General features: G+C 29.8%; 1 protein-coding gene across 2 annotated transcripts; it reads right to left on the reverse strand.

Annotated features, from left to right (window-relative positions):
• Positions 1 to 638: 638 nt before the first annotated feature.
• Positions 639 to 25,760, reverse strand: LOC129974888 (beta-galactosidase-like). 2 transcript variants are annotated; one of them, XM_056087664.1, is made up of 15 exons: positions 25,653 to 25,760; positions 23,247 to 23,416; positions 19,968 to 20,118; positions 18,890 to 18,953; positions 18,552 to 18,646; positions 17,397 to 17,571; positions 16,236 to 16,416; positions 12,204 to 12,244; positions 11,957 to 12,075; positions 9,960 to 10,034; positions 7,482 to 7,565; positions 5,199 to 5,306; positions 2,811 to 2,942; positions 2,299 to 2,511; positions 639 to 990 (listed from the first exon to the last, which is right to left on the reverse strand). In XM_056087664.1, the coding sequence occupies exons 1-15, from the start codon at positions 25,713 to 25,715 to the stop codon at positions 772 to 774; spliced, it is 1,890 nt and encodes a 629-aa protein (XP_055943639.1). In that variant the 5' UTR covers positions 25,716 to 25,760; the 3' UTR covers positions 639 to 771. The 2 variants fall into 2 exon arrangements, with proteins under 2 accessions (XP_055943639.1, XP_055943640.1); XM_056087665.1 differs by lacking the exon at positions 23,247 to 23,416 and having other exon boundaries at positions 25,653 to 25,750.
• Between the last annotated feature and the right edge of the window lie 552 nt (positions 25,761 to 26,312).

The raw sequence follows: 26,312 nt of genomic DNA on the forward strand, positions 1-26,312 counted from the left end.
TTTATCGATGAAGAAATGTATTAATACCTGGTGTGAATTATCACAATTGCTCATTTATTCATTTATTTCACTCGCAATATGCGCATGCATATGCAAGTTAATAACAAAATCAGAAGAATGTGAGTTTATACTGGATGCATTGTAAAAAGGCTTCTTAAAACAAAGATTTAGTGAAAGCTTCCAATAATTTGAGTAGATTTTTTAATAATATACAAGAACTAATTTCAATCCCGGCCATTATTTTTCAAAACTTTCTAGTTATAAAATCTATTTGAGAAAATACAGTTTGCGGTACATTGTTTGCAGACATGTCGCATCAACTTGCATGTTTAAAATTGTGCTTTGCTAAAAGAGCATGTAGGTCAGGAACATTCTGTAGTGTTCATAAACGATGAAAATTAATACGCATTCGGCAGAATATTGGGTATGCTGTGTCTTTTATCACAATATAAAATTAAACATATTGTGCTTTCTGTTTGTTAGCATTGTGTGTGATAGTAAATGCATAGTTTTTCATAGACAAGATTTTGTTTGTCATGATCAGGAGCTTGCCTTTCATTTCTTTTTTTTATTTGCATATAAACAAATATCTATGATATGTTTGGTGATTAACATTCAATAAAGAGGCTTACTTCGTCTTCATTTAAATTAGCAGCAGTGCCAATTTATTCACTTTATTTCAATGAACAGTGTTTTCATTGGCAATAACAAAATCAAAAACATAGAGGCTTATCATTGAATAAAGTGCTTTATATACCGTGGAAAAGCTTTTTAATATTCGGGAGTTGGACCATCAACAATAGGAATATCCACAAACTGAACAACACAGCTGTTTTCTTTATCACAAGGCGAGTTTTCTAGTTCGAATAAGGTAATACGGTTCACTGTCGATGAATTTTGAAAAAGAGTGCTCGGAGAATACAACGTCAATTGAGGTCCAATAATTGGCCAGTACCTTCCAAGATTGAATTGATTGAGGAATGCCACTCCCTGTAATGGTAGTAATGAATTATTAGAAAATTATGCTTCCAAATCTCGTTCAAAATACTTTTTAAACACCGTTAGATTTCGTAACATCTAGCTCATCCAGAATATAATTAAATTGATAAAATTATGAACTTTGTGGGGTAAAATTATTTAAGATATTAAAATATAGCATTAATAGCAGAAAAGCGACGGCTCCTTACCTTCAAGGATTAGATTAGGAAAGTTATAAATTTTAGCTCGTTTAAACCCTTGAGAATTCAATTTAATTTCAGAAGATAACGATTTTTTAAGAAAATGTTAAATATTTCAGTTAGTAATAACATGGTCACCTTTACTTCAATATTATCATTGTATGATTTTTTTTAACGTTACAATGTTGTTTAAACTTTTCACGAATATTATTGAGAAATGAATTCGTAATTCCAAACTGTAGTCAGCTAATGAGGACGATACATGAAAATTTTCAGTGAAATCGGTTTTGAACCCTCAGTCTTATGTTGTCAAAAGTTTATTTGACATTTCTGTCTTTTACCGCTAAATAATTTTATTAAACGTGAAAAACTCAAAGAACAGACAAAAATAAATATTAAATATATAAATTTAAAGGAGTTCATTAAACCAGACGCGGTGTCTGATACTAATCCATGGTTTCGGTATGGCCAAATTATTTCAGATCCCTTTTTTAGTAACCTTCATTGATTTTGGAGTTGAAATAAAGTAATATTCCAATAAGTAAAACACATATTCCACTTAATTATGTTTCAACTATTATTTTAATAAAACTCATCACCATTTATATACTTTGTCAAATATAGGGGACATTTCCCTAACGAAGTATTTATGCACTGTTCGTGAGCACTTACTCTGCGCTCCCGTTTGCAAAAAAAAAAAAAATCTACTGAAGAAAAATCAGGAACTGTTTTCTTAACTAGTCCTCAATGTATTCACATTGAGACACTCCTCATTTTTGTACCATTTACGATAAGCAGTTCTATATCACGGTTATGAATATTTCTTTAAGAAAATAAAAATTATTTTCTTCATAAACTTCTAATTTCACCAGAAACTCACTGGGTTTCACCCTGATCGTTAAAATAAATTTGCTCTGCTTTTCCCCTAGAGCTACTCATCGCTCCCACTCGCGTGAACGTCTACTTTTTCTTAACTTCCAAGCAAAACAAGAAATCTTTTCTTTTTTATTTCAAGACAACTGGAATGCGCTGCCATCTAGCGTTAGTAAGGGGAACTAATCCCGACATACTGTAAGAATTTTTTTGTACACTTATAATATTTTAAACATTTGCTACTTACTTTATGCCATCCGTCTACTTTAAGAAATGTGTCCAAGATTTGTACTGAACTTGGCATTTGGAATTCACCTGTGTAGAAGGAAGGTGTTGCGACAGAATCTGTTTGTCCTGTAAACGATTCAATTTTCTGAATCGATTTAGGATCCAGTGGGATAGGTATCATTGTCCAATTCTGAAGTATTTTGGAGCCTAAAGTCACATTTTGGAAAATTCCCTGCCAAAAAAATCATAAAAGTCACTTTCAACTAGTCACTTATTTTCAATTCGTTTCTTAAATTTCGAGCATGGAGTTAGGATTTCCAGGTTTTACCAGAGCTTCTTGATAAAATTACAAGATAATACAAATTTAAGCAATTATTTAACGTATTAAAATTATTATTTAACTTATTAAAATTTATAATAACAGGTTTCAATATTGAAGAACTTAGAAAACAATTTATAAAAATGGAATTCAAGATCATCTTAGAGGTTGCTTTTAAACAAACACTAAATTATTCATGAAAATAGAATTACTTTTTGGTCGTTAATGGCACCAGCACATACACGGCCTTGATTTTCAACTATAATTTCTATTTCTTGTCCTTTCAAAACTTGAACTGGGATTCTCTCGACTTTTTGTTCTCGACTCAAAACACCTTGCAACACCTTAGAAAAAACATTGAAGCAATTTTATTATTGAAAATCATATAAAAAAATTCTTACTTAAAAACTGGAATATCAAAGTAAATACCGTTTTCTCGGAAATATATATAACCACAAAACGAGACCACACACGCCGTATTAAAACACCCGGGATGGTAAAATCCAATTGCAACAACAGCACAACCCGGCATTAAGGTGAACACAAAATAGTCCCTCTTACGGTGTAACCTATATACCCATCATCCACGAAGAGATATTACCAGACATCGGTATGGAGGCAGCTCTGTCGTACACTATTATCATAGCCACCGGAGAAGCGAGAACGTGCTTACTTATACGGCAACCTGTCATCCCCATATATGAAGTGTTTCCCCATCTACCCCACCACTTTCACAAGAATCGGAATTACAAAAATAAATTAGGATATAAGAGAGAGCAATTGACGAAAGGGTTTTTAAAAATATTTTTTAAAACAAGATTTTACAATTTAATTGGAAAAGTTGGTTGTTGAAAATTATTTCTGCCATTAAAGTTTAAGCTACTGCAGCTATCACACATTTTCTGCGAAAAAGTTTTATATTACGCGAAGACGTAAAGATGATATGAATCATCTTTATATCATCATTCGCAAGGAAGTTTTGGAGAAACTATGTCCGAGTTACCTCAGCTTTTCTTAAGCATTCGAAATTAATTTGAATGACTAAATTTAGTTCTAATGGCCAATACTGTCTGTGATACAATCCCTTCGGTGTGAAGTACGTCCTACCATGGAAGTGGAGATAACTCGATCCCACAGTCTTAATGTGCCCATTAAGGCAATAGAAACTAATCAACATACTGATAAGACCCTTATCCTCATATCACAGACTCCTCCTCTCAATTTTAAAATTTATGGTAAAATGAAAGTTTTAATCCTACATCATTTCCAAGTCTTTTTAGTTAGATTGCCTATCTGCAATGTCGACCGAGATTTTGTTTATCCTTATAGTATATTCCTTGCCTGCCGAAATCGTGTGATAAGAACCATTTTGATACCTGAATTGGTTTTTAGAACCGGTTTGTTCAGTACCTGACACGTGACCATGAATTGACCCCATAGGTAGTATTCCTACAAGAAATCTGCCTGAAATGCTTTTTTTTTTCACGCAAAATTGGTTGTATTCATTGAAAATTGGTTTGATTTTATCGTTAATAACCTTAAAACAAAACATATTCATTTTCTTCATAGATTCAAAATAATTCATAATTTTTTCATAGATCAAACAAGAGTATTTTTTGTCTGATATGGCAAGGAAGAAATTTTTATCAAAAATAAATACTAGTCACATGTGTGTCAATAAATCACTCTTACATTTTAGAAATAATTTTGGATAAAAGACCTCCAATGTGATTTTTTCGCCACCAGTAGTCATCAGTCTTTTAGCAAGAGCAAATGGCGCTGGTGGCATGGCATTATCTTCGCAAAGGCTTTCTCTTTAAAAAGTGCGATAAACGCACTAAAATGCTGTATCCCACTTAAAGTTTTAAAGTTTAATTGTACCCCCCTCCCCCCCATACCTTTCAACCGCTACGCCAATGAAAAGACGATGCATCTTCCACAAAGTTACCCGAACAAAAATGAAAGCTAAAAATCTTGTTATCGCTAGATAATATTTCAAAGAGTTCATTTGTTGAGATTTGGATGTGCATTTTCTTTTGAATATGTATATGTAATGTGTTATAGTATAAATGTCAGTTTATAAATGTGTCAGTTTTAGTCATGTCACTAGTATAAATGTCAGTTTTAGACAAAATGATCAGCTCTTGGTCATGTAGTGAATAAAATCAGAGAGGGAGGAATGCAACTATATTAATTGATGTAGTCAATTACTGTTGATACCGAGAGATAACACCGAATGGAATTGGATGATCCTTAACATTAAATAACTCTTTTATTCACTGTCATTATTGCCCTTAGATAAAAATCAAATTGCGGGAAAAGTTTTATTAATGTTACTATGCTTGAATCTTAAATTTCTATTGAGAATTTTTAAATGAAATGTTACTCTTCACTTGTTTACATTCTGAACTTAATCACTGCTAAAGAATTTGCTATCGATATCGGATATAAATGGAACAAAACATAAAGACTGGATATTGCTTTTAGAATTAGGTTATTACATTCATGATTTTAAATATGAACCATTAAGTAATGATATAAGAGATTTCTAATGTCATATATAAAAATTTATATTTGATTATATTTCTAAAACCACCTACTTTGTTCACATAAACGTAACCTCTATCAGCAATATTTTTGACGGTGAGGACCGCTGGATCTGTTGGTCGAAACTGGACTATAGTTTTGTATAAAATAAAACCAAACGGCTAAAATGGATAATTTCAAAAATTAATACAAATTGAGCAATGATAGGTACTTAATGCATATCATTAATGTATTGGCATAAAACACGCAATATTTAATTAATGAGCCATTCTCAAAAATAAAGTTGTTTAAAATTTAGAAAATTAACCCATTTTATATTTTTTAAGAATATAATCAATATATTTTAAAGAAATTTAGTATTGTAATGCAATAAAAAAAGAAAATATTATACTATTCATGATACACAGTGTCCAAAAATAAGGCTCATCATCGCAGTAGTATCTAAAAATAAAGTAACAATCTTGAACATATATTGACTTTGATATAAATTATAATAGTCTCTAGCAAAACAACGTGATACTAGAGTCCCTGAATGATATAGGCGGTTGAAAAATCCTTCGACAAGTTCTATTCTAGCGTTGCAACACTGAAGCTTTGATCTTGAAGAAGAATTATTGATTGCAGTCTGCCTACCAAGATCGTTCTAGACATACTTAAAAGGATTTAGATCTGAAGATCTGTGTGATCAATTCATTCATACTCGGTTATTTATTTTCTCTTTCAAAATAAACAGTAACCAAGTTGTTTTAATTGGATGAATGTAATCAGTAACGAATTTCCGACTAGGGAGAATAGAACTACTTAAGGCTTCATACTAATGGAGAAAGGAGTGCAAGTAGACCGATTTATCAATTTGTTACTATACTAGTTGCTAAATAAATTACAATGAATATAAAATTTATTAATTATCAAATATATGAGTGATACCCATGCATTTTCATGAAAAATTAGACAGGTCCCTATCTGTTATATTAAAGTAACTTAGTTATTGTAGTTTTTTATGGATAATATTGGTATTATTTATAGATAATATTGGGTACAAACGTGAATGCGTTCAATCATGGTTCATGAAAACAAATGAAAACATGAATATTTTTACAAAGTTACTAAAAATTTTAAAAAAAATTATTCTAAAATAAACAGTAAATACTTTGGTTAAGTTAAATATCTAAAACAAACAAACAAAAAGAGGACCTCATAACGTGCACCACCTAGGGCGAAAAATATCTAAATCCACAACTAAATCAACCACTTTTTTAAAAAAATCGAATTTAGAACAATGAGATTGTACTGTGTTCCGTTGAGCAAATCAATTTAGATATCTAGATAATTTTTTCCGGATGAATATAGTCCACAAACGGGGTATCGACTAAATCGGGACTCATTTGTGAAAAAAATATTTTATCCTTGCTACGTTTAATCCAAGGTTGATATTGTTTATATCATCTTTCATTTATCTGAAAACTCCATAATTGCTCAAAATTAGAGATACAACTTTTTTAATGATACGTTTTGCCTTAAGTTTATATTTTCGTATGACAAACGCTCATCCAAATAGCGAATCATCAGGAAGGGGATATTTGAATGTGGGAATATTTGCTGAAAGTACTGGAGTACTTTTGAGCTGGGCCGCGATGACCTGATGGTAAAGGCTTGACTTCAGAACTGAAGGGTTTCAGGTTCGAGACCCGATTCTACCGAAGAACAGCCTTGCAAGTGGGTCTGGTGCATGTTAAAACCATCGGGGTCAAACGTTCTCAAGCTAGTGTGGTATGGTTGTTTGAAGAGGAGGTGCCAGCGCAGGTGTCGTCCTTGTTATCTGATGGCGGTTCAACGCGATCCATTCCAAAATAGCCCAAGTGTTGCTTTAAAGCGGTACGATTATATATAAATAAACTACTTCTGAAAATTTCAGAAATATTATTTGCGCGAACAATATCAGCATCCTTCGTTCTCTCCATGAACTGAAAACTACTTTGTTTCTTAAGTGAGACTGATGACAACCGAGATTTGTCACATGCATCATTTCCATGCGACAAAGTGTAGTAAAAGCTTTATGAATTCTTTAGGGGACAATATGTACTGGTAGAAACTTCTTTTAATAGAAATGTACAAAAGGAAATTGTCTTCATATATAACAATTTCACATTTTGAATACCATTACCCAAATTGTTTTAAGTAATTGTTTGATATTGTTGTACAATTTTCGCCATCGATGTTATATCGACGTTCTGTTCTCAGATTAACATTTCGCATTAAAAGTATTAATTAAAACTTATAAACAAAAGATAAAATTTGTCAAGAATAAAGAAATAAAATTAATTAATGAAACTCACGTGATAAAGCTTCTCAAATGAGAGAGGATAAGTTGATACTATGGAGTTGTTAAGCTTAGCTATATAATCCCATACAGACATTACCTGTGGAAAGAAATAATTTATGAAAATACAGACAATGCAATGTTTTAAAAATATTAGTTAACAGAAATTTTTTAATTATAAATTGAGATAAATAACTTCGAGTGGAATAAAATATGCTAAACATTTTGTAATGGATTTTGAACAGGAGTAGTTGCTGACTAACATTTAGAAGAGGCCATCCTTAAGAATACAGTTTAGGTACGGAAATTTTCTGAAAAGGTTTAGGGATAAATAAAAAAAATCGTATCGGCGGCAAATAAAGCGTTTGAGATTAAATTCTTCCATTATACGCTGATTGACTTTATTTTAAATGCAAAATTAGCGATGATAGCTACAATTAAACAATTTCGTAGGAAATAATATGAAGGAAGTATGGGTGCAAATCGTTATTTAAATATTCAATGATTGGCAATCATCAACATTATATTTAACCCAAGCATCGACCATGTAATTATATATGATATATAGAGTTACATTTTGACTTTGATAATATATAACATACGAAACTCAATTATAGGTATACCGCTTTAATTCCATTACATAGATTGGGCAATCTTCATAACAGTGATTTTACATGAGATTCCCCCGACGGTGAATTGACTGTCTATTGATGAAGATTTTTTTATTATTATTTTAAAAGGATTAAATATATAAAGCCACAAATAGATGAATTTAAAAAAATAAACCAAATAAAAAAATATTAAATTTAAAAGTACAAAATTAAAAAAAAAAGAAAAAAAAAAGAAATGATGTATTTGGCCTGAAGAGACTCTCTCAAGGGTCATCCTCAGGCAGGGATTCAAACCAGAGATTTTTTCGGTGAGGGGTCTGACTTTCGTCCAAAATACTGACCCTCTTGAGCCGAAAATCCCAAGAAATTGAGGTTTTGGAGATAAAATTAGTATCACAAAATTAAAAACAATAAATTGCGCAGTAACAAGCAAAAAAAAAAAAAAAAAAAAAAAACTAGCAGACTACAAAATAATGCTTACATTTTTTTAGAGGGGGCTGAATCATGATTCCTTATTTTACATCTGCCTCTAATTTCGTACCTCTGTACTTTTAATTGCATAACAAATTTTATTTATCTAGCTCTGTGTGTTTTTGAATTATCACATTCATATAGTAACGACTTGGTCTAAAAACAGCTTCGCATCTGCAATTCTAATGATAAAATCCATATACCAAATTTGCTCTGTCAATTTATTTGTATTTTTGAGCAGCAGTGTCACATGCAGAGAGACGGACAGCCAAACCTAATTTCACCCACCATTTGATACAGATATACAATTTTGATCTTAAGATTCTAATCGCATTCCTCTGGCATATTCCGTTAGGGCCGCAGTGGCTGTTGGTAAGGTATTGGCTTGGGAACCGGGTGATTTCAGGCTCGAGACCCGATTCCACCGAAGAACCGTCGTATAAGCGGTTGTGGTTCATGTTAAATCCGTCGGGACTAAATATCCTCCAGCTGGTGTGGGTCGGAGGCTTGGAGTGGGGTGCCAGCTCAGGTGTCGTCCTTGTCATCTGACAGAGGCTCAAAAGTACGAGGTAAATCCCAAAATAGCCCTAGTGTTGCTTTAAAACGGGATGTTATTATAAGTGAGCTGAACTAGCATATTCTGTTATAATATTCACAAATAAACAGACACACGTAAATTTAAAGATAATTTTAGGCGCTGTTTCAGATTGCAGCGACGTGACTTCAATCTGAAACAAACACATCCACGAAAGTAAAAGAATATTTTAAGATAAGATATAATTTGAAAATTTTGCAAAAAATTATTTTAGATGAAAGTTTGTGATTTCTGTCTTTCACTAAAATCACCACAATTGTTTAACGTTTTAATTCATCTGCAGCTATCAGCCGAAAATCCACATACGACGGTTAATTATCGCCAATCATAGATTTGTACACTCATAACGATATTCACTTATTATCAGCAACAGAATTTCGTGACTAATGTTGAAAGTCGTTGAGTTCTATTTATGGATAGATCAAGATAGGTTAAAAACGTTTCTTTAATATTTTGATTTGTGATGTTCCCACTTTTTTATATCGTCTTTGAATCATGTGATTAAGCATTCACTTTGATCGTTTGATCTCCTTTATAGGCCTTCTTTTTTTTATTTTGCATAAAAGTAAAATCTTTGGGTTCAATTCACGAATATTCCTTCGCTTTAAATAAAGTGCATGCTATTATTAATATTAGTCTACATTTTCATTTGTATTATTTTTTTTTTACATGTTAAGAGATATCATTTGAAGTAAAAGCATACAGAATATAAATCAGTTTGTGAATAGTTACAAAATCATGCAATTACTATTTATGAAAATGATGATAACGTGAATTATGGTAAGATTATAAAACATCTAATGAAGTGTAAGCTTACTTTTTTCAAAGTTATCAATGGGGACTTCATTTTTGGAGCAGGTTGAGGAACTGGGCCGGGTGGGAGAGGAAAAAACTAAAAAAAAAAAAAATATATAAAAATTTCCAAGTTATTTTCTTGAAATTTGTAAACAAAGGGAAATATCAGAAATAAATTTTATCTTGGAGTTATATATAACAGAAATTTCGATCTTATAAATCATTGTTATACTGATCATAAAAAAATTTAAGGTTATTAACAAATTATTATGCACAATTAAAATAACAAATTATATAAAATACTAGCCGCTTTTGGGGACCAGTTTATTCGCTCAGATTATTGACTCCATTCTTTGACAGCCTGAAATTCATACGATGGTTTATTTACATTTGACTATTGCCATTCGACAATAAGTAATAAGAGCGATTTCTGTGCTATATAGTTAGCGTTTTATATATAGAGAGAAATATGTACATTCTATATTCTTGGGCTGGAAAGGATTTTTAATATTTGATGGAATAATCTCAAAGTATTCAGCATTTCTGTACAAGCTTTTCTATATAATTTTATCTTGTTTTTGCATTATCTAATTCCTCTAACAGTTTATTTCTTTGAACGTTATGGCATCCATTTTGCACACGATTGCAAAGAAATAGCTTCTACATGCTCTTTTATATATAATTTTCTTATAATATATTGAATATTCTTCAAGAAATAAATAATATTTGTTCTTGTTTCTTATGGCACTTGCCACGGACAAGCCCGCTGTTCAAAGACAGCCGATTTAAGTCTAAGGGGGAGCGCCTCTTATTTTTATCGTAGAGCCAACTTGGGCCGAGAGTACGACTTGACTACTCACGCATCACTCATTCGCTTGAACAACCCATTTTTGCAGGAGGGCACATTCACAAATCTCACAGATAGAACAACCATGCCCAAACCGGGACTCGAACCCGGGTACCCAGACCACGGGGAAGATGCGCTACCCATATGCCAGGACGCTGTCATAAATAATATTTAACATCTGTTATTGATTGTGAAAATAGATTAGCATTTTCTTGGCCGGATAAAGATATGTATAAATAAAGTATCTCTATTTCTTAGAAATATCTTCTGCAATTGCATTCATTTCTGAATGAAAGCAAAATTTATTTCTAATGTTAGCTAAACGGTAACTAATAAATTCAAGCTTTTCGTAGAAAAATAATGCCTTTTAAATACATATTTGATGGTTCAATTTACCTTCAGTACTTTCCTTAAGTACTGAAGTTTTAAAAAAGTAAGCAAATTTATTTATGCTGATGGAATTAGATCTCAAATCTAACCATTATATTGCAGTCAGCGATTCCCTTTGTTATACAGCGCAGAGCATAATCTGTAAAATTGTCGTAATACTCTTGAGTTCTTGAATGGAGCACATTTACTATCCTGTAATATTACGCAAAAATATCATTAAGTTTTATTGTATCCCTTTCTATATATAACCTTTGGGGAAAAAAGGAATAAAATATTTAAAATTACTTTGACGGAGCAAATAAATTAATGTAGGATGGTGTCTAGGAGTAAAGTGAATTTTTGAAAAAGGAATAATAATATTCGAATTAAACAAACAATTAATTTATCAAGATTACATAGAATTAAACATTTCAGTATTTACAATATTAAGCTATTTACAGAAATGGGATAACACAGTTTAATTAGGAGCATGGTTCACCTCTGAGATGGGGATTTCAAACAAGGTCAAGACCTAAAAAGGGTTAATGGAGCACATAAACAGCGTTAGACCTCACACGACCATTCGTGGCAGAAGATTCGAATGTTATTCTTTTAGTAAGTCTCTTTGGCGCACTGACGTCATACGTGCGCGAACTTCTCTTATTGGATGTTAAAATTCAGTTAGATTTGATTTGATACGATTGGCGTCGCCATGTCTTACAATAGAAATTAATTAAATATTTTAATTAATTATTATCCTTGAAATGAATTTATAGTTAATATTACTTCCTACATTAATTTACCTTTCCAATTGTATCCCGAATTGCGTAGTATTTCGGTGTGGGATCTCCAGCTTCAGTTAAAGGAGCATCATAGTCGTAACTTGTTGGACAGGCTTGAAATGTGTCTAAAATATTGGAACCTATAAATGGATAACGTTAATATTATTATTATCGTTCATGATCTGCTTACGTATTTTCGTTGCTTTCAGAGTTCAAATGCTATTTGCAGCACCATGTTAACCATTTTAAAATGAAATTAGGTAGTTACCAGCAGTGAATCCAAAAGAGGTTCCACCATGAAACATGTAACTGAAAAAGAAAATCAGCCAATTAGTACCTTAGTTGCCCCATGCACAGGTAGATATTCTATTAAGTGTCGAGAAATCATGTTAGTTTTAAGTATATATATTGTAACGAAACTTGTTCTAACATGGCGCGGACTGAATGGCTCAGTGGCAGAATGCAATGAACAGAAAGAGCAATTCTAAAAATTGTTTTATTATTTCTGCTATTTCTCGTTTGTTCTAGAATGTTCTTATAATTCTGTATCTTTCTAAATCTGGAGGCTTCGAATCCTTTCGTTTTGTGGATAAAAACCGACGTAAGGTTTAATTCCTTGAATAAAATCTAGAGTTGAGATTAGCGAGTGTTATCTTTGACTTTTTAAAACATGGTTTATCTACGCGAAAATATCTTAAACTAGAAAATGAAATAAAACTTTTAATGAAGTGACACAAATGTTGTGGTTTTGATTTCTTGTTAAATAAAAAAAATAACTGAGTCATAATAAAAAAAATTATTTTTCTATGCTGTAATGAACAATTTTAGTGAAAAAAATGTATGTTTCATTACCTTTTAAAATTTGACAATTAATTTAAATCAAAAGATAGAATTTCATAATCGAATTTTTCACTTACTTTCTAAAGTGCTTGAATTTTGGTATTTACATACTTCTGTGATCTTGATAATAATATTCTATTTTAATAATTTCAGAGTTTACATAGCACTGAATCGATTAATTAATCAAGTTTCCGTTAATTATTGAATAATTGGTGCCACTTGATAGAGAAAGAGATATATCAATTCATAATATTTATAATAATGAATAATTAAAAATTAACACGTATAAAATAATTAAATTAAAGACTTTCCGACATTTAATACATTCATAAGAGTTTATTTTTAATAAATATTTTTATTAAGTTTATTACTATCAACACTAGCAATGTGTTTCACAACATAATTTATCCTATGAAAAGTATTTATACCGAAAAAAGCATTTATACCATATGAAAGTATTTATATCTTAAAAAGTGTTTGTACTGTTATAAAAATATTTCTACTATCTGCTTAGTAAGAATCTTTTACAGCTGATCATAAATTACAAAAAAAAAAAAAAAAAAGCATTATAAAATTGCACTACCCACAACTTTTTAATTTCAAATATAGCAGTTTCATTACTCTATTTTCTCTTTTGGATAATAGATGGCGATACCTGATTAGGTACGCATCCCATTGTACATTGCGATTGTTAATATAATGAGTTAGAGAAGTGCCCGCGTTAAAGTCTTATCTTGTCTTTCGTGTTCGTGTTTGTTTTGTGTGAAATATGATCATTAAAGAAATGTTCCCAAAAACATACGTCCTCTTGTTTCCAATGCACGGATCATAATAATCTTCATTCCACCACACAAATTTATTTTTTAATTTGTTTTATTTTTCATGAATATATAAATTTATCGACAACAATCAAATTCAAATTTTATTTTCTAAAAATATGCCAATAAAAATTTTTCTTGATAATTTTTATTTAGCAGAAATTTCGTAAGCTCTGTTTTTTTTTTTTAAATTTTATAGTATAGGTAAATCATTTTGTAATCGCTTTCATGTAATATTCGTCATTGCTAAGAAAACGACAAATCGTTACTTAATTTTTAATTTATTTAAATTCTATTTTAAAAACTTTAACAAATCTCTAAAATAACATTATTCTCCAAAGATAGCTAAATTATATTTGGCAGCACTTTATCTTGTAGTTTGATCAATAGAATACAAGCAACTTTTATTATTGTTAGAACTGACAAGATTCTCACATTGCAAGCATAAACTGTTTTGGAGAAGCGGCTGCAAAATTTTAAAATTTACATGATATTGTTCAACTTAGGAAATGTCAACCACATAACGTTTACAGAGTTTTACAACTTGTAAAACTCTGTACTGTAATCTTCATTGACTGTGAAATAATATTTTTTGATCTAAAGTAATATAATTCTATTCTGTTTTATTGAATTTATATCTTGAAAACCACAATATGCTATTTCTCATCATTTAGTGCAATAAAGAAACAGAAGTGACTAAATCAAAACCTTCTAATGGATAAACCACAACTTCTTAATGGTCTTTATGTGCAATTTAGTAATTTCTCTATATAAATAAGTCGTTCTGACACGTTTTTCATACGTTTATTAGCTGCCAATAGACAGAGTGACAACTTAATGGTAAGACATTAAGCCCGAAAGACTTCAGTTTCAAAACCCAATTCCTTTAAAGATCGTGCGTGTGGGCTTTGTGCGTGTTAAATTTGAAACCGTGCTTAAACATCCTATCGCTGACGAGGTGTGGGAATTCGGAGGTATGGTTGCAACTCAGGTATCATCCTCATCATCTGAGTGTGATTCAAATTTCGAGGCCTGTCGTGTGTTGTTTCAAAATGGAATTTTAATACAACTGAATTGTTAAGTAGTTTAAAATGCCTGTTATTTTGGTCACCAGTTTATTAACATTAAATGTGCATATCGGATTAATGCAGCTTTATGAACGAAGTTCCCTAATTTGTTTTTCAAGAAAAAGTATGCAGATTTTTTTCTCTTACATTGGAGATTTAGTCATGAATTTGATTGAATTTTATCTACATTAGTTCATTTTTTTAAATAGCTAGTTTATTGTGGAATAACCATCAGAATGCTCATTTAAAATGCCTTTATAATAATATTTCTCAAAGAAAAAAAGTAAGAAAAGATGGACTTCAGTTTAATTCATGCTCCAAATAGTTAATTTAAGCTATAAGATGCTATCTAATGGAATAAAACATGGTGAAACAAGAAATGAAAAAGGTACAATGAAAAGATCCTAATATTTTACGATATACAGTGCCAATACTCTATCAAATTTCTATTAATAATAAAAATAAATGTGTAGGCATTCCAGAATATTTTGACATATTTGATACATTGACTTGGAGAGTGGGAATGTGTATCTCAATGCGATTTTTTTAAACTTTTTATTGGAATTTTAATTAATTAAAAGTTGCTGAATTTTGGCTTTTTTCCGTGATAACCTACGAAAATATTATTGTAGAAATATAAATTTAATACTGTTTCAAAATTTTTTAAAATTACCTTTTTTTATGATATTAATTAAATAGTCGTTCAAATGTTTTCTAAATTTTGGCAATTTTTCTAAAGTATTTTTTTTTCTAATTTCTTACCCTAGCAATGCACACTATTGCTTTGAAATTCAAGAGCATTTTCATTTTTTATTGAAATATTTAATCGCTTTTCCATTGTTGAAACTGAAGAAAAATACTTATATTTAATATCTATGTAGTTTACAAGAAGAATAAAAAAGTGAAATTATAGCGGTTTCATAATTCTACTAACTTCTCTTTTGATACAACAGATGACGTTACCTTATTAACATCAAGGTATATTTCCCATGTTCCTTCTTGGAAGTCATTATTAGATGGTATTCGAAGTGGGTATCATGTATTTTTGTGTTCGTATTTGTTTTGTCTTATGAAATGTGAAACTTAGAAAATAATTAAATAACTATTTCTGAAACTCATCTATTATTTTCATCTACCTCATAATGATGTTTAAAGAGTCTTGTCCCTCTACAAAGTTATAATATCTCTAAATTTAGAAAATAGATAAACCGGATATTTGCGTTTTTAATAATGCTATGATCTTATGGAACTGTTTCCTTTAGAAAAATTTCTGCGCATAATAAGTACAACTTGAACAATTAAAATAACACGGCTTTAATATCTCCCCATTTGGCGGAATTATGGACATGAAATTATATTTAAAATATTTATTTGAACTTAAACATAGGGAACCAGCTAGTCATTGGAGGCGACTTTTATGAAATAAAAAAGGAGTTATTTTATAACATTTGGTTTATTTTTTCTCTGTCACGATATATTAACATCTGTGATCTAAATATTAAATGTGGTTTTCCATTTTTTTACAATTTAAAATCGGAAAAAGTGAAATTGCAAATGAAAAGATAATGTTCTTACAAATTTACTGAAGCATTGGCCAGTAGCATTTCATTCAGAGTTTTTACGACGTTTTCAGTTGTTTTGGTAGAATGCGGATGTCCCCAATGATCCAAGTAGCCAGGATAATATTCAGAATTCACCAGAGGCCCATCAGCTTGAGTGTACCGCAGTCGATCGAAATTGAGTGTAATGTTAGCTCCTGGAACATTAAAATAACTTGAATTTTGAAAGCAATACGATTTGGGAAAATTTATTCGAAACCAATCATTATAAATTTAATATTATAAACATTGAATTAAAAAAAATAGGAGAAAAATCTGCTTTTGATTTTTTTTATATAAATACAAAATGGAAAAAAAAAAGCTTTAATTTTTCCAAATATAGTGCTAGGCATACCATAGGTACCATTTGCAAAGTTTCCTTAAATAAAGTGGACAAATGCATGAAAACACTTTGACTTCTATGAAAATTAATGGTAGAAAGGTTTTAATTCGTCTAGTAGTATATCCTCCATGAATTCAAAGAAATTTACTAATTATTACTCATAACGTGGCTTACTTTCATCACTTTTTTACCTATTGATTTACAACTACGACTTTATAAAGGAGGGAAATTTTGAGAAGGGAATCTTCTCCAAGAATCATTTTTGTTTTGTTTTGTTTTGTTTTTAATGCAGTTTTTTTTCACAGAATTTCAGTTATTGGTATTGAAAATGAAATTTCGTTAAATTACTTTTAAATATATTTGAAGCATGTCCATGATTATGAAATACACGAAAGTTCTCTCCTTTCTGTTGTTCCGGCTTTCAATATCTTTGGCGGATCTGACAATTTGGATCTGTATTTTCATAAAAAGCGACTAAAAATAAACGTCATATTAATCAAGTTTGTGACATGATTTAACCGATTAGCATGCTTTAAATATTGAAAATTTTTCTTATAAATATATGTTGCGAAGTTATATAATTGTGACTTTGTGAGCTTTTTTCCCAGACCTCAAAATTCACCATGAAATGCTTTACATTTTATAAGTTTTCCTTAAATAGTAGACATATTTTTGACCTGTTATAGTAAAATACTAATTAAAAATGCCAGTTCTGATTCTCAACATAGAACACTTATATAATAGATTTGCTTGGTAAGTTTGTAAAAGAAAAATCATTATAATTGAAGTAAATACCTGCTCCAAAATCCGTTGTAGCGAGTACGTTGTATGTTTTACCACAAGCCAGACTGTTAGGAAAAGGCTGATCTGTTGTGAAGAGCACAGCATTCTTTTTCAACAGTTTGTTAAATAGGTCTCGCAAGTGAGCTTTGTACTGATCACATCCACAAAACCCATACTCGTTTTCGATCTAGCAGAATTGTAAAAAATTAATGAATTAAATAAAAATATTTTTTCCTTTTGGCATTAGAGTGATAAAATCTTTTAAGGACATTACATTGAATACTGAATATAAAAATATTTCATTAGAATAATATAACATATAAAAAATCAATGCTGTAACTTTATTTTTAATTCCTTTTGATCTATTTAGTCTTGACAAATGCTTTTTTTTTCTACGTACTGTAAAAGCATTCCATCATGTGTAGAAAAAAAAAGTAACAATGTATTAAAGTAAAGTTGCATTACTCTATCTTCTCTTTTGGATAATAGATGGCGATGCCTAATTAGGTACGCATCCCATAGTGCACTGCGATTGTAAATAATAAGACGAGATGCTTTTCTGTGATATGTACGCACCTTAATGTCTTGTCTTGTATTTCGCGTTTGTGTTTGTTTTGTGTGAAATGTGATCATTAAAGAAATGCTCCTGAAGACATGGTCCTTTTGCTTTCACTACTCGGATCATAATGATCTTCATTCCACCACAACAGCTTTTTTGAAATCTCTCGAAAAGTATTTAAAATCACTCTACAATATAATTTAATTATGTTTTATAATATCTAAAGTGTTAGTAACATTAATACATTTATATAAATTACACCTAAATTTCGAATATAAAAATAAAAATAATCCAAAATTCTTGAACAACAATTTTTAGTAAATGACTATTTGCATCTTTTCTTTCTTGCTAAATGCTTGTTAACTAATGATCCTAAATTTTTATTAACAATTCCTTCTTTTCATTCAGTTTCATTTTTAATTTTAATGTGATAAGATTTAAATATTCACTTTAACCCGTTCAATAAAGTTGAGGTGAAATTTAGTTTAATAAATCAATTTGAAATGCGATAGATATTTTATCAAAAAATCTTGAAATAAGTCAAATAATCTGAATACTGATCATGTAATTGATAATTTATCAAAAGATCTTTAAATAAGTTAAATTACCTGAATAGTGATTATTGGTCCTCCATTATTATACAAAAGGGGTTCAATCTTCGGAAGTAATACGTTGTACCATTGGTCTATATACTTTATAAAATCTGTAAAAATTATATAAATAAAAACCAAATTTAAATGAATAAAAACCGATCATAAAAATAAAAAATACATATAATTAAAAATAGAATACTACAAAAAGTAACAAATCTAGTTTAAGGAGAAAAAAATTAAATTGATTTATTTTCTTTATTAATGAATTCTCATAAGATTTAGACAGATATTTTTTTCCTTCAATGAATACATAAGTGAAAAGATGGAAAGATTAATGAAGATGAGATTCTTACTAGGATCATAGAACCTCATTTGCATGTTGGGATCGATTCGCAGGAGCCAATAAGGAAGACCACCCTGGAAACAGACAATTTAAAGATTAGAACATATTAAATATCCCCAAAAAAATTAATGTAAGTAAGCATTTTCAAATATACTTCATGTATCTATTAAGACCAAAAATAACTAAATAAGTTTTAATCGAATTTTTGAAAAAAATTATAATTGGTTCTATGAATATTGGTATAAATTCAAAGGACCAATTATAATATGCGAAAAACAATTATTCGCATATAAATCAATAAGCGAATAATATTTTTAAAACTTTGCATAAGCATCGCAAAATATGGCGCATAAATCTACCAGTATGGTGTGTACTTTTGATCAATTGTTTTCTGCAAAAGAGAATGAAATAGCCTTAGGAAAAGTATAAAAATGAATGGAAGTTTCTAATAAAAGAATTTATAAATTTTAATTGAATTTATTTTAAAATTAATTTATTAATATTCAAAGGGACATTATAAATTTTACCTTAGATTGGTATTTTTGCAACTTCTGATAGTTTCCACAGAATTTTTGCTTCCAAATCTATTATTTTCTTGAAATGATTGAATCCCTTTAAAAATTTAGAAAAATTAAAATTCTTGAAATTGAAACGATTGACCAAATTCAGATGATTTGAAGAAAAAATAAAATTTTTCCCCAATACTGTATATATATCATTATCAAATAACTCGCTAAAATCAAGGTTCCATGTAAAAAAGAATTCTTTATTGCAAATTAAATTTAAATACATTTTTCTTATGAAATATTTGTATAAAAATCCATATCGTTTCTTCTCTGTAATATATTTCCTTAGTTTACTGAGTGGTGTATTTAATTCTCAAGTGTGTCAGCTTCAAATAAAAGTATGAATATACAGAAATTATTTCCATTGATTTTTCAATTACTTAATTTGGATTTCGAAATTCAATTTCATTTAGCAAGCAATTCTTACTGTCTGTTTAAATTTAAAAAAAAAATTATTATTAGTAGGAATAAGAATTTTTCTTACCATATCTTATTATTAGCAGGAATAAGAATTTTTCTTACCATATCTCGCTCCGCATCGATGAAAGGACCTGTACGCAAGATGACAAGCATATCCAAATCCTGAGCAGTTTTCACAAATTTCACTAAATCATAATTACCTTCGAAATTATACACGCCTGGTTCGGGTTCGTGATGGTTCCATTCTACGTATCTAGTCAACAGTTATATGAAAGATAAAACATAATTAGGTTTGCCACCGACAATTTATTAAAACTGAAATTCAAAAATTAGCATTATATGTAGAACGATCCGAAAAACAATTTAAGTTATTGCATAGTCAAATATTGTGAATAATTATATAAACATATATTTTAATACTTCAATTTTCTTGCTTCAAAAAGACATTAGTTTGTAATAAATTTATACTTTATGTTTTATAAGTAAAATCATCACCATAAGTGATACCCTCGAAAATTTCTCATAAAGGTCTTACCCCCCCCCCCCCATCGCTACTACCAACACAAAAAATTGTGGATTTTGAGTAAGGACAAGAATATTTCGTATGTCATTGGTGAGCAATAGTCACAAGATATCATCCTTTGCGTGAACATAGAAATTTTACTGATTCTATCACGCGAATATATATTTTAAGCGCTTTTTTTTTTCCTGATACAAAATTTGACACTGAACCTCCGTTGTAACCATATGTCAAATTTTATTTATTTATATCAATACGTTCAAGTGCATGTGAAAATACAGACCGACAGACGGTCATCCCTTTGACAGATTTGATTCAGAATTTCTAAGAATCTACATTTTAAATGTTAAATCTGTGCACCAAATTTTAATTATATCGCTCTTTATGTTTTGTAATTTTCGAGTTCTCTTGTGCTCGAACAACCTGCCAGTCAGAACTCCTTTGAATGTATTTCATTCAAGGTTCAATTTTAAAAAATTCTTCGAATTTGATCTAATGTCCATTTACAAAATTTCATTCGTCTAGCTAAAATATTTTTTTATCGTGTAATCATGTTCACATATAGATAAACAAAATGTCAAAAGTGCATTTTTCAAACTCAGGGAAAATGGGAAAATTCCCTAAAATCACAAGGTCAATTTTTTTATGATTTTTCTCTATACATTATATCCGAGTAAGCAAAAAATTTATTTTCCACTTATTTAATGAATGAAATTTACTTAAAGATTCATACAGTTGTCTGTGATTGTAGAAATATAATAGATAATTTTTAAATACTCTTATCTGAGATTTAATGTCAAATGTATTTTAATGTTTTCATAAATGTGCCTTTTTATTTTATCTTATACGAAGCATTGAGAAAATAATGTAATTGTCGAAAATTCGATCTCTTTACACGTTTCAATCTTCCCCGAGAACAAAAAAAAAAAAAAAAAAAAAAAATTGGAATTATGTTTGTCTGTCTGCGGTAGATAATTCAATAATGCTACGAAGTAGACTAATGAAATTTGGTATACGGTATTTGCACCAAATTTGTAAATCAAATTTTTAACTGTACCCATTCGTAGAAAATCTATCTATCTAGCTTTTCGAACATAGTTAACACGATAACCGCAAAAAGAAGAATGCTTGATCGATACAATTTGATACACAAATTTACCATTGAAGGTGAAGATATTTATTAAATTTCAAACTAAATCCTTCAAATTATTTACTTTCTTTCGTTCTGTACTTTCATACGCATGTAAACGCGATATATTAAAAATGCAATGATTTAAATATATGCAAATTGTTATGTGATTTTGTGACTAAAATTGCAGTTTGGGGACAAGTTCTGGTTCAAATTGGTGGGACACAATGCATTTAAAACATAAATGAGATTTTATCGCACCCATTGCTAAACGAAATTAATCGCCAAAAAATCGCCAGTGATCCCGCAACAGATTTAGTAAAAATACTAAATTCATGCCAAAGATCCTTAATTTGTAACTACAGAGTGGGCAAAAAGTCCGTAAAAAATATTAATATTTATAAAACACGGAAAATTAAGCATTATAAAAAACTGTTTGGAGGTTTGACATCGGTAAGTCGTTTAATTTTTTATAAGATAAGAAAAAAAAATAATTCATAGAGCATCCGATAGGTGGCGTTTCGTACATAAGTGAAAAAAAAAGACGCAAATAACAAAAATAGTATTACCAAATCATTTACTATAGCAATATTTTTTCTACAAGCCACCACCACTGGTGATAACACATCGCAATTGCAGGTGTGTCACAAATCCAGCAACGGCAAAGTGCAGCATGTATACGCGACAGCTCTCGGAGGAGTGTATCTTTGAATTCCAGAAGATTGGATGGACGGGATCGATACACCCGGAATTTTAAATTTTCCCGTAGCCAAAAGTCTGCTGGTGTCATATCTGGTGATCGAAAAGTCATGAAAACTTGCAATATCTGCTAAGGATTCTCTCGTTCCCGAATGTTTGTATCAGGAATTCCTTGACTGGAATAGCAGTGTGACTTGTTGCTCCATCTTGCATAAACGTAACAGCAGAAAGCTTATTTTTCACACGCAAAAATGGATGGACGCAAAATTTTTTCGCGCAGAAGCGTTAAATAACGCTGAGCATTTAGTGCCACCGTTTTCCACCCATGTGTGTGGACACTGTGTTTCAAAGAAGAAGGATCCTATGATGAAGGAACCTGTGAACCCACACCACACTGTGACTTTGGGGGAATGCAACAGTTTCTCAGCTTATACTCGTGGATATGACGTCGTCCAGATGCGATAGTTATGTGTACTAACGTCGCCATGGAGCGAAAGATGAGCTTCATCTGCCCACAAAATGTCAAAGATCCAGGAGGGATCTTGTCAATTTTGGTTAAAACCTACGTCGCAAATGCTTCTTTCTCTACAGTATCCGACAATAAAAATTCATGGCAAGATTTTAATTTTGGATCAAGAGTGTAAGTATTTATAATCGTCTGTCTCATTTGCATATTTCCAATTAAGTCGTTCGTACCAGCGGCATCTGCTGGCTATTTTTTGAATTTTATTCTTATCTTAAAAAATATCCCATGGACTATCAATGCTAAACCTGCAAACCATTTTTTTATTTTGGTTATTTTTTCGAGTTTTATGAATTTTTAAAGTTTTACGGACTTATTGCCCACCCTGTATTAATTACCAATACCATACAAGGCATTTGCAGCCTTTCCCAAAATTCATAATTTTATGCGAATGCGGGGAAGTGGGATAGTACCTTTATTAAAGAGTATATGAGAAAGTTTTGGAAAGACAGTTCCCGCTGTTTAGTATTTTAGAATGATTCAAATATAATTTATTATCAAGCCACCTACGTTTGTATGGCATTAAGCCCCGCCATTTTCATTTTATATATCCGGTCGTGCCAAAATTCAGGAGGTACTCGAAAATAATGTATCGAACCAGATACGTATCTGAAAGGTTTTCCATCCTTTAGAAATGTATTATTTTCATAGTCGACAGTGAAAGATCTGGAACCAAAAATCTATGAAGAAATAAAAAGAAATGAAATGAAAGTAAATTTAATTTTTTTTTACAATTATCTTTTTGTTTGAAATCTTTTTAAAATGTCTTTCATTGTCCTGTTAAAAAACATAAAAATTTATTAGCATTAGTAGTATTATTGTAAATATGAAGACTTCGACTTCTATTTTACTCCTGATAAACATAACAAAACAATCATCAAGTTGTAGGAAGACTATCAGCAGATAAAACAGTTGAGAATTTTTAAAAGATTTTCAGTCTAGAAAACCAAAGAATCTTCTTAAAAAGACTTTATTATGTCGATAGTTTCTCAGATCACGGACATCTGGCTAGCTTCTGACTTGGGAAAATCTCATTTAACATTTGAGAAAATTTGTCAATTTTTTTAGATGAAAGTTTTTTAAATATAAAATAATTTTAAAGCTAAAGCTAATTTAAGTTCTAATCTCGCATTAACGTAGCAAAATTGATTTAAAAAATAAATTTTGGGCTATCAATCTTAATTATATATTATATGAAAAAGATGGAATGGCTAAATTTAATTACAGCAAAGGTGATTTTTAAAATATTATTTTAAGAAAATTTCAAGGAAGTGTATGCATTATTACTTTTTTAATGTTTCTATATAAATTAAATTTTAAAGTAATTCAAGTTTTAAAAGAATTTAACTGAAGTTGTATATCATCATATTCACATAACATATTCAATAATTCATGTTAGATCACATATAACTCCATTTACTCTGTAAAATATATTCCGCATATACCTATTATCGAACATTTTTTCGCTGTTTTATGAAGTTGTTTTGAAATTTTGACTGAATTTCCTCAACAAAAAATGTGTTATTGTAGATTGTTGGCTCTTATAATGCAAAACAGGAAAAAACGATTTTTATACAAATTAATGTTTCCAATTTCTATTGAAACAATTCTGAATTATTTTGTTAGAAATGAAATTGTTTGTTTCCTTCATTCTATGGCATTTTTATAAGCCTTAAGTTTTGTACAACTTACTGATATACACATCTGACTATTAACGAATTTTAAAAACTGAAAAGCAATTTTATAAACAACTAGCAGTACCCGCACAGCGTTGCCCGTGGCATAACGTTCAAGAAGAAAAATTAGTTTTAAGCTTAAGTCTAGTCTCTACCCGATATAACATGAGCATGTCAAGCAACATCAAACAAACATAAAAATATATTTAGAAATCATCAAAAATAACTAAAAAAAATATTTTATTGTACACATTCAGAAATATTTAGACAGTTGAAAAGGTAAAAATATGATATGTTCATAGACAAAACAATTCACTAAAAATATAAATGCCCTACAAAATGGTACAAATATCACCAATATCAGTTAATTTTTTGGGGCATAATGAGTTTTGAAACGCTGTTTAAAATCAGACGTAAACAAAGAAATGTATCGCATATGCATACCACGGCTTTTGCTATTTGAACATGCACAGTTTGAGGTTTTCGCACATGCGCGGATAAGTGCAAAGCACAGATACTGTTGTTTCACACATGCGCGAATCGTAATAGGAAAATAATTAAAATCCCAATTATAAAACTCCTTTTTTATTTTGATATAATTTCAATATACTAAAACCTTTCCCAATAAATGCCCTTCAAAATGGTACAAATATCTCTAATATCAGTTAAGTATTTCTCGAGTTTTTCTCTTTCAAACTTACAAGCGCTTTCAAGAGACTTCATTTTATACTATGTATAGATTTCAGTAAAATTGAATAAATACATTTAAAAAGCGTTTATACAGTTTAAACTAGATGTTTTATTTTAATATTCTGATAAAATAAACACGAATTAAGGTAATATAAATAGAATAAACAGATATAAGAAATAGATTACAAATAAAAAATTGAATTAAAATTTACCTATAAGAATTATAAATATGCTATCAAAAAGTAAAGTAAATAATAAGCTATTATTACAAACTTCAAAAGAATTGTTTCTCATGTTATTAATTGTACATCTAAACTTTGCGATTGATTCAAGATTTAAATTAGTGTAATTCACTTTACATGCACTGTATTATTAGTCATTGAAAATCTTACTGATAAAATTAAATAATAAAAAAACAATATAATGCAAAACATAATTTTAATGCTAACGAATTATATCATAATAGCATTAAGAATATTTATTACAATCGTCAAAAGCTGATTTACTTTATGACTTTAAAAACTGGGCTAAAAAAATCATTTTTACTAACCGTTCTGATGCAATACAAAACAAAAAGTGTAAATATTCTAAAATCCATGACAATTGCATTCATAAACAATATTAAAGCAACACTACTTTGGTGATGATTAATATTTTTCCAGTTTTATTACTAAAAAATATCTTTTGTTATCTTTAGCACTCCCATCAGATATAAAAGGCATATAAAATCTCTTTGTTTTAATTTAGATAAGATAAATAAACGCGTGATAGATTATAATAAAAATCCTATATTCTTAATTTCTTTGATTCATTCATTGTGAACTTTCAGAGAATGCCATTTTTATTTCATAATAATAATGATAAAAAAAGAAATAAAAATTATTTTTGCCATCAGAAGAAATTTTGAGATGAATCCTCTTTTCTTACTTATTTTTAGCATGATAATTCATATCGCAAACAAATCATTTAATTTATGGTTGCAAAGTTAACACTCTCTGAAGCCATCTTTGATCGCATGATAAATTTAACTATTTTATTTATCATATTTCTAAATATGTATATTTAGAAGAAAGAAAATCTGGGCGCCACTAAACATCAAACACATGTATATATTTGATGTCTAAAATTAGAATACATTGGCGAAATGTTATCTTTATGTGATAGTTAACTGATGTCTTCGTAACTGGTCTGAATAAAAAATTTATACGAG

Source organism: Argiope bruennichi, chromosome 7 (assembly GCF_947563725.1).
Source record: "Argiope bruennichi chromosome 7, qqArgBrue1.1, whole genome shotgun sequence".
Taxonomy (NCBI): Eukaryota; Metazoa; Arthropoda; class Arachnida; order Araneae; family Araneidae; genus Argiope; species Argiope bruennichi.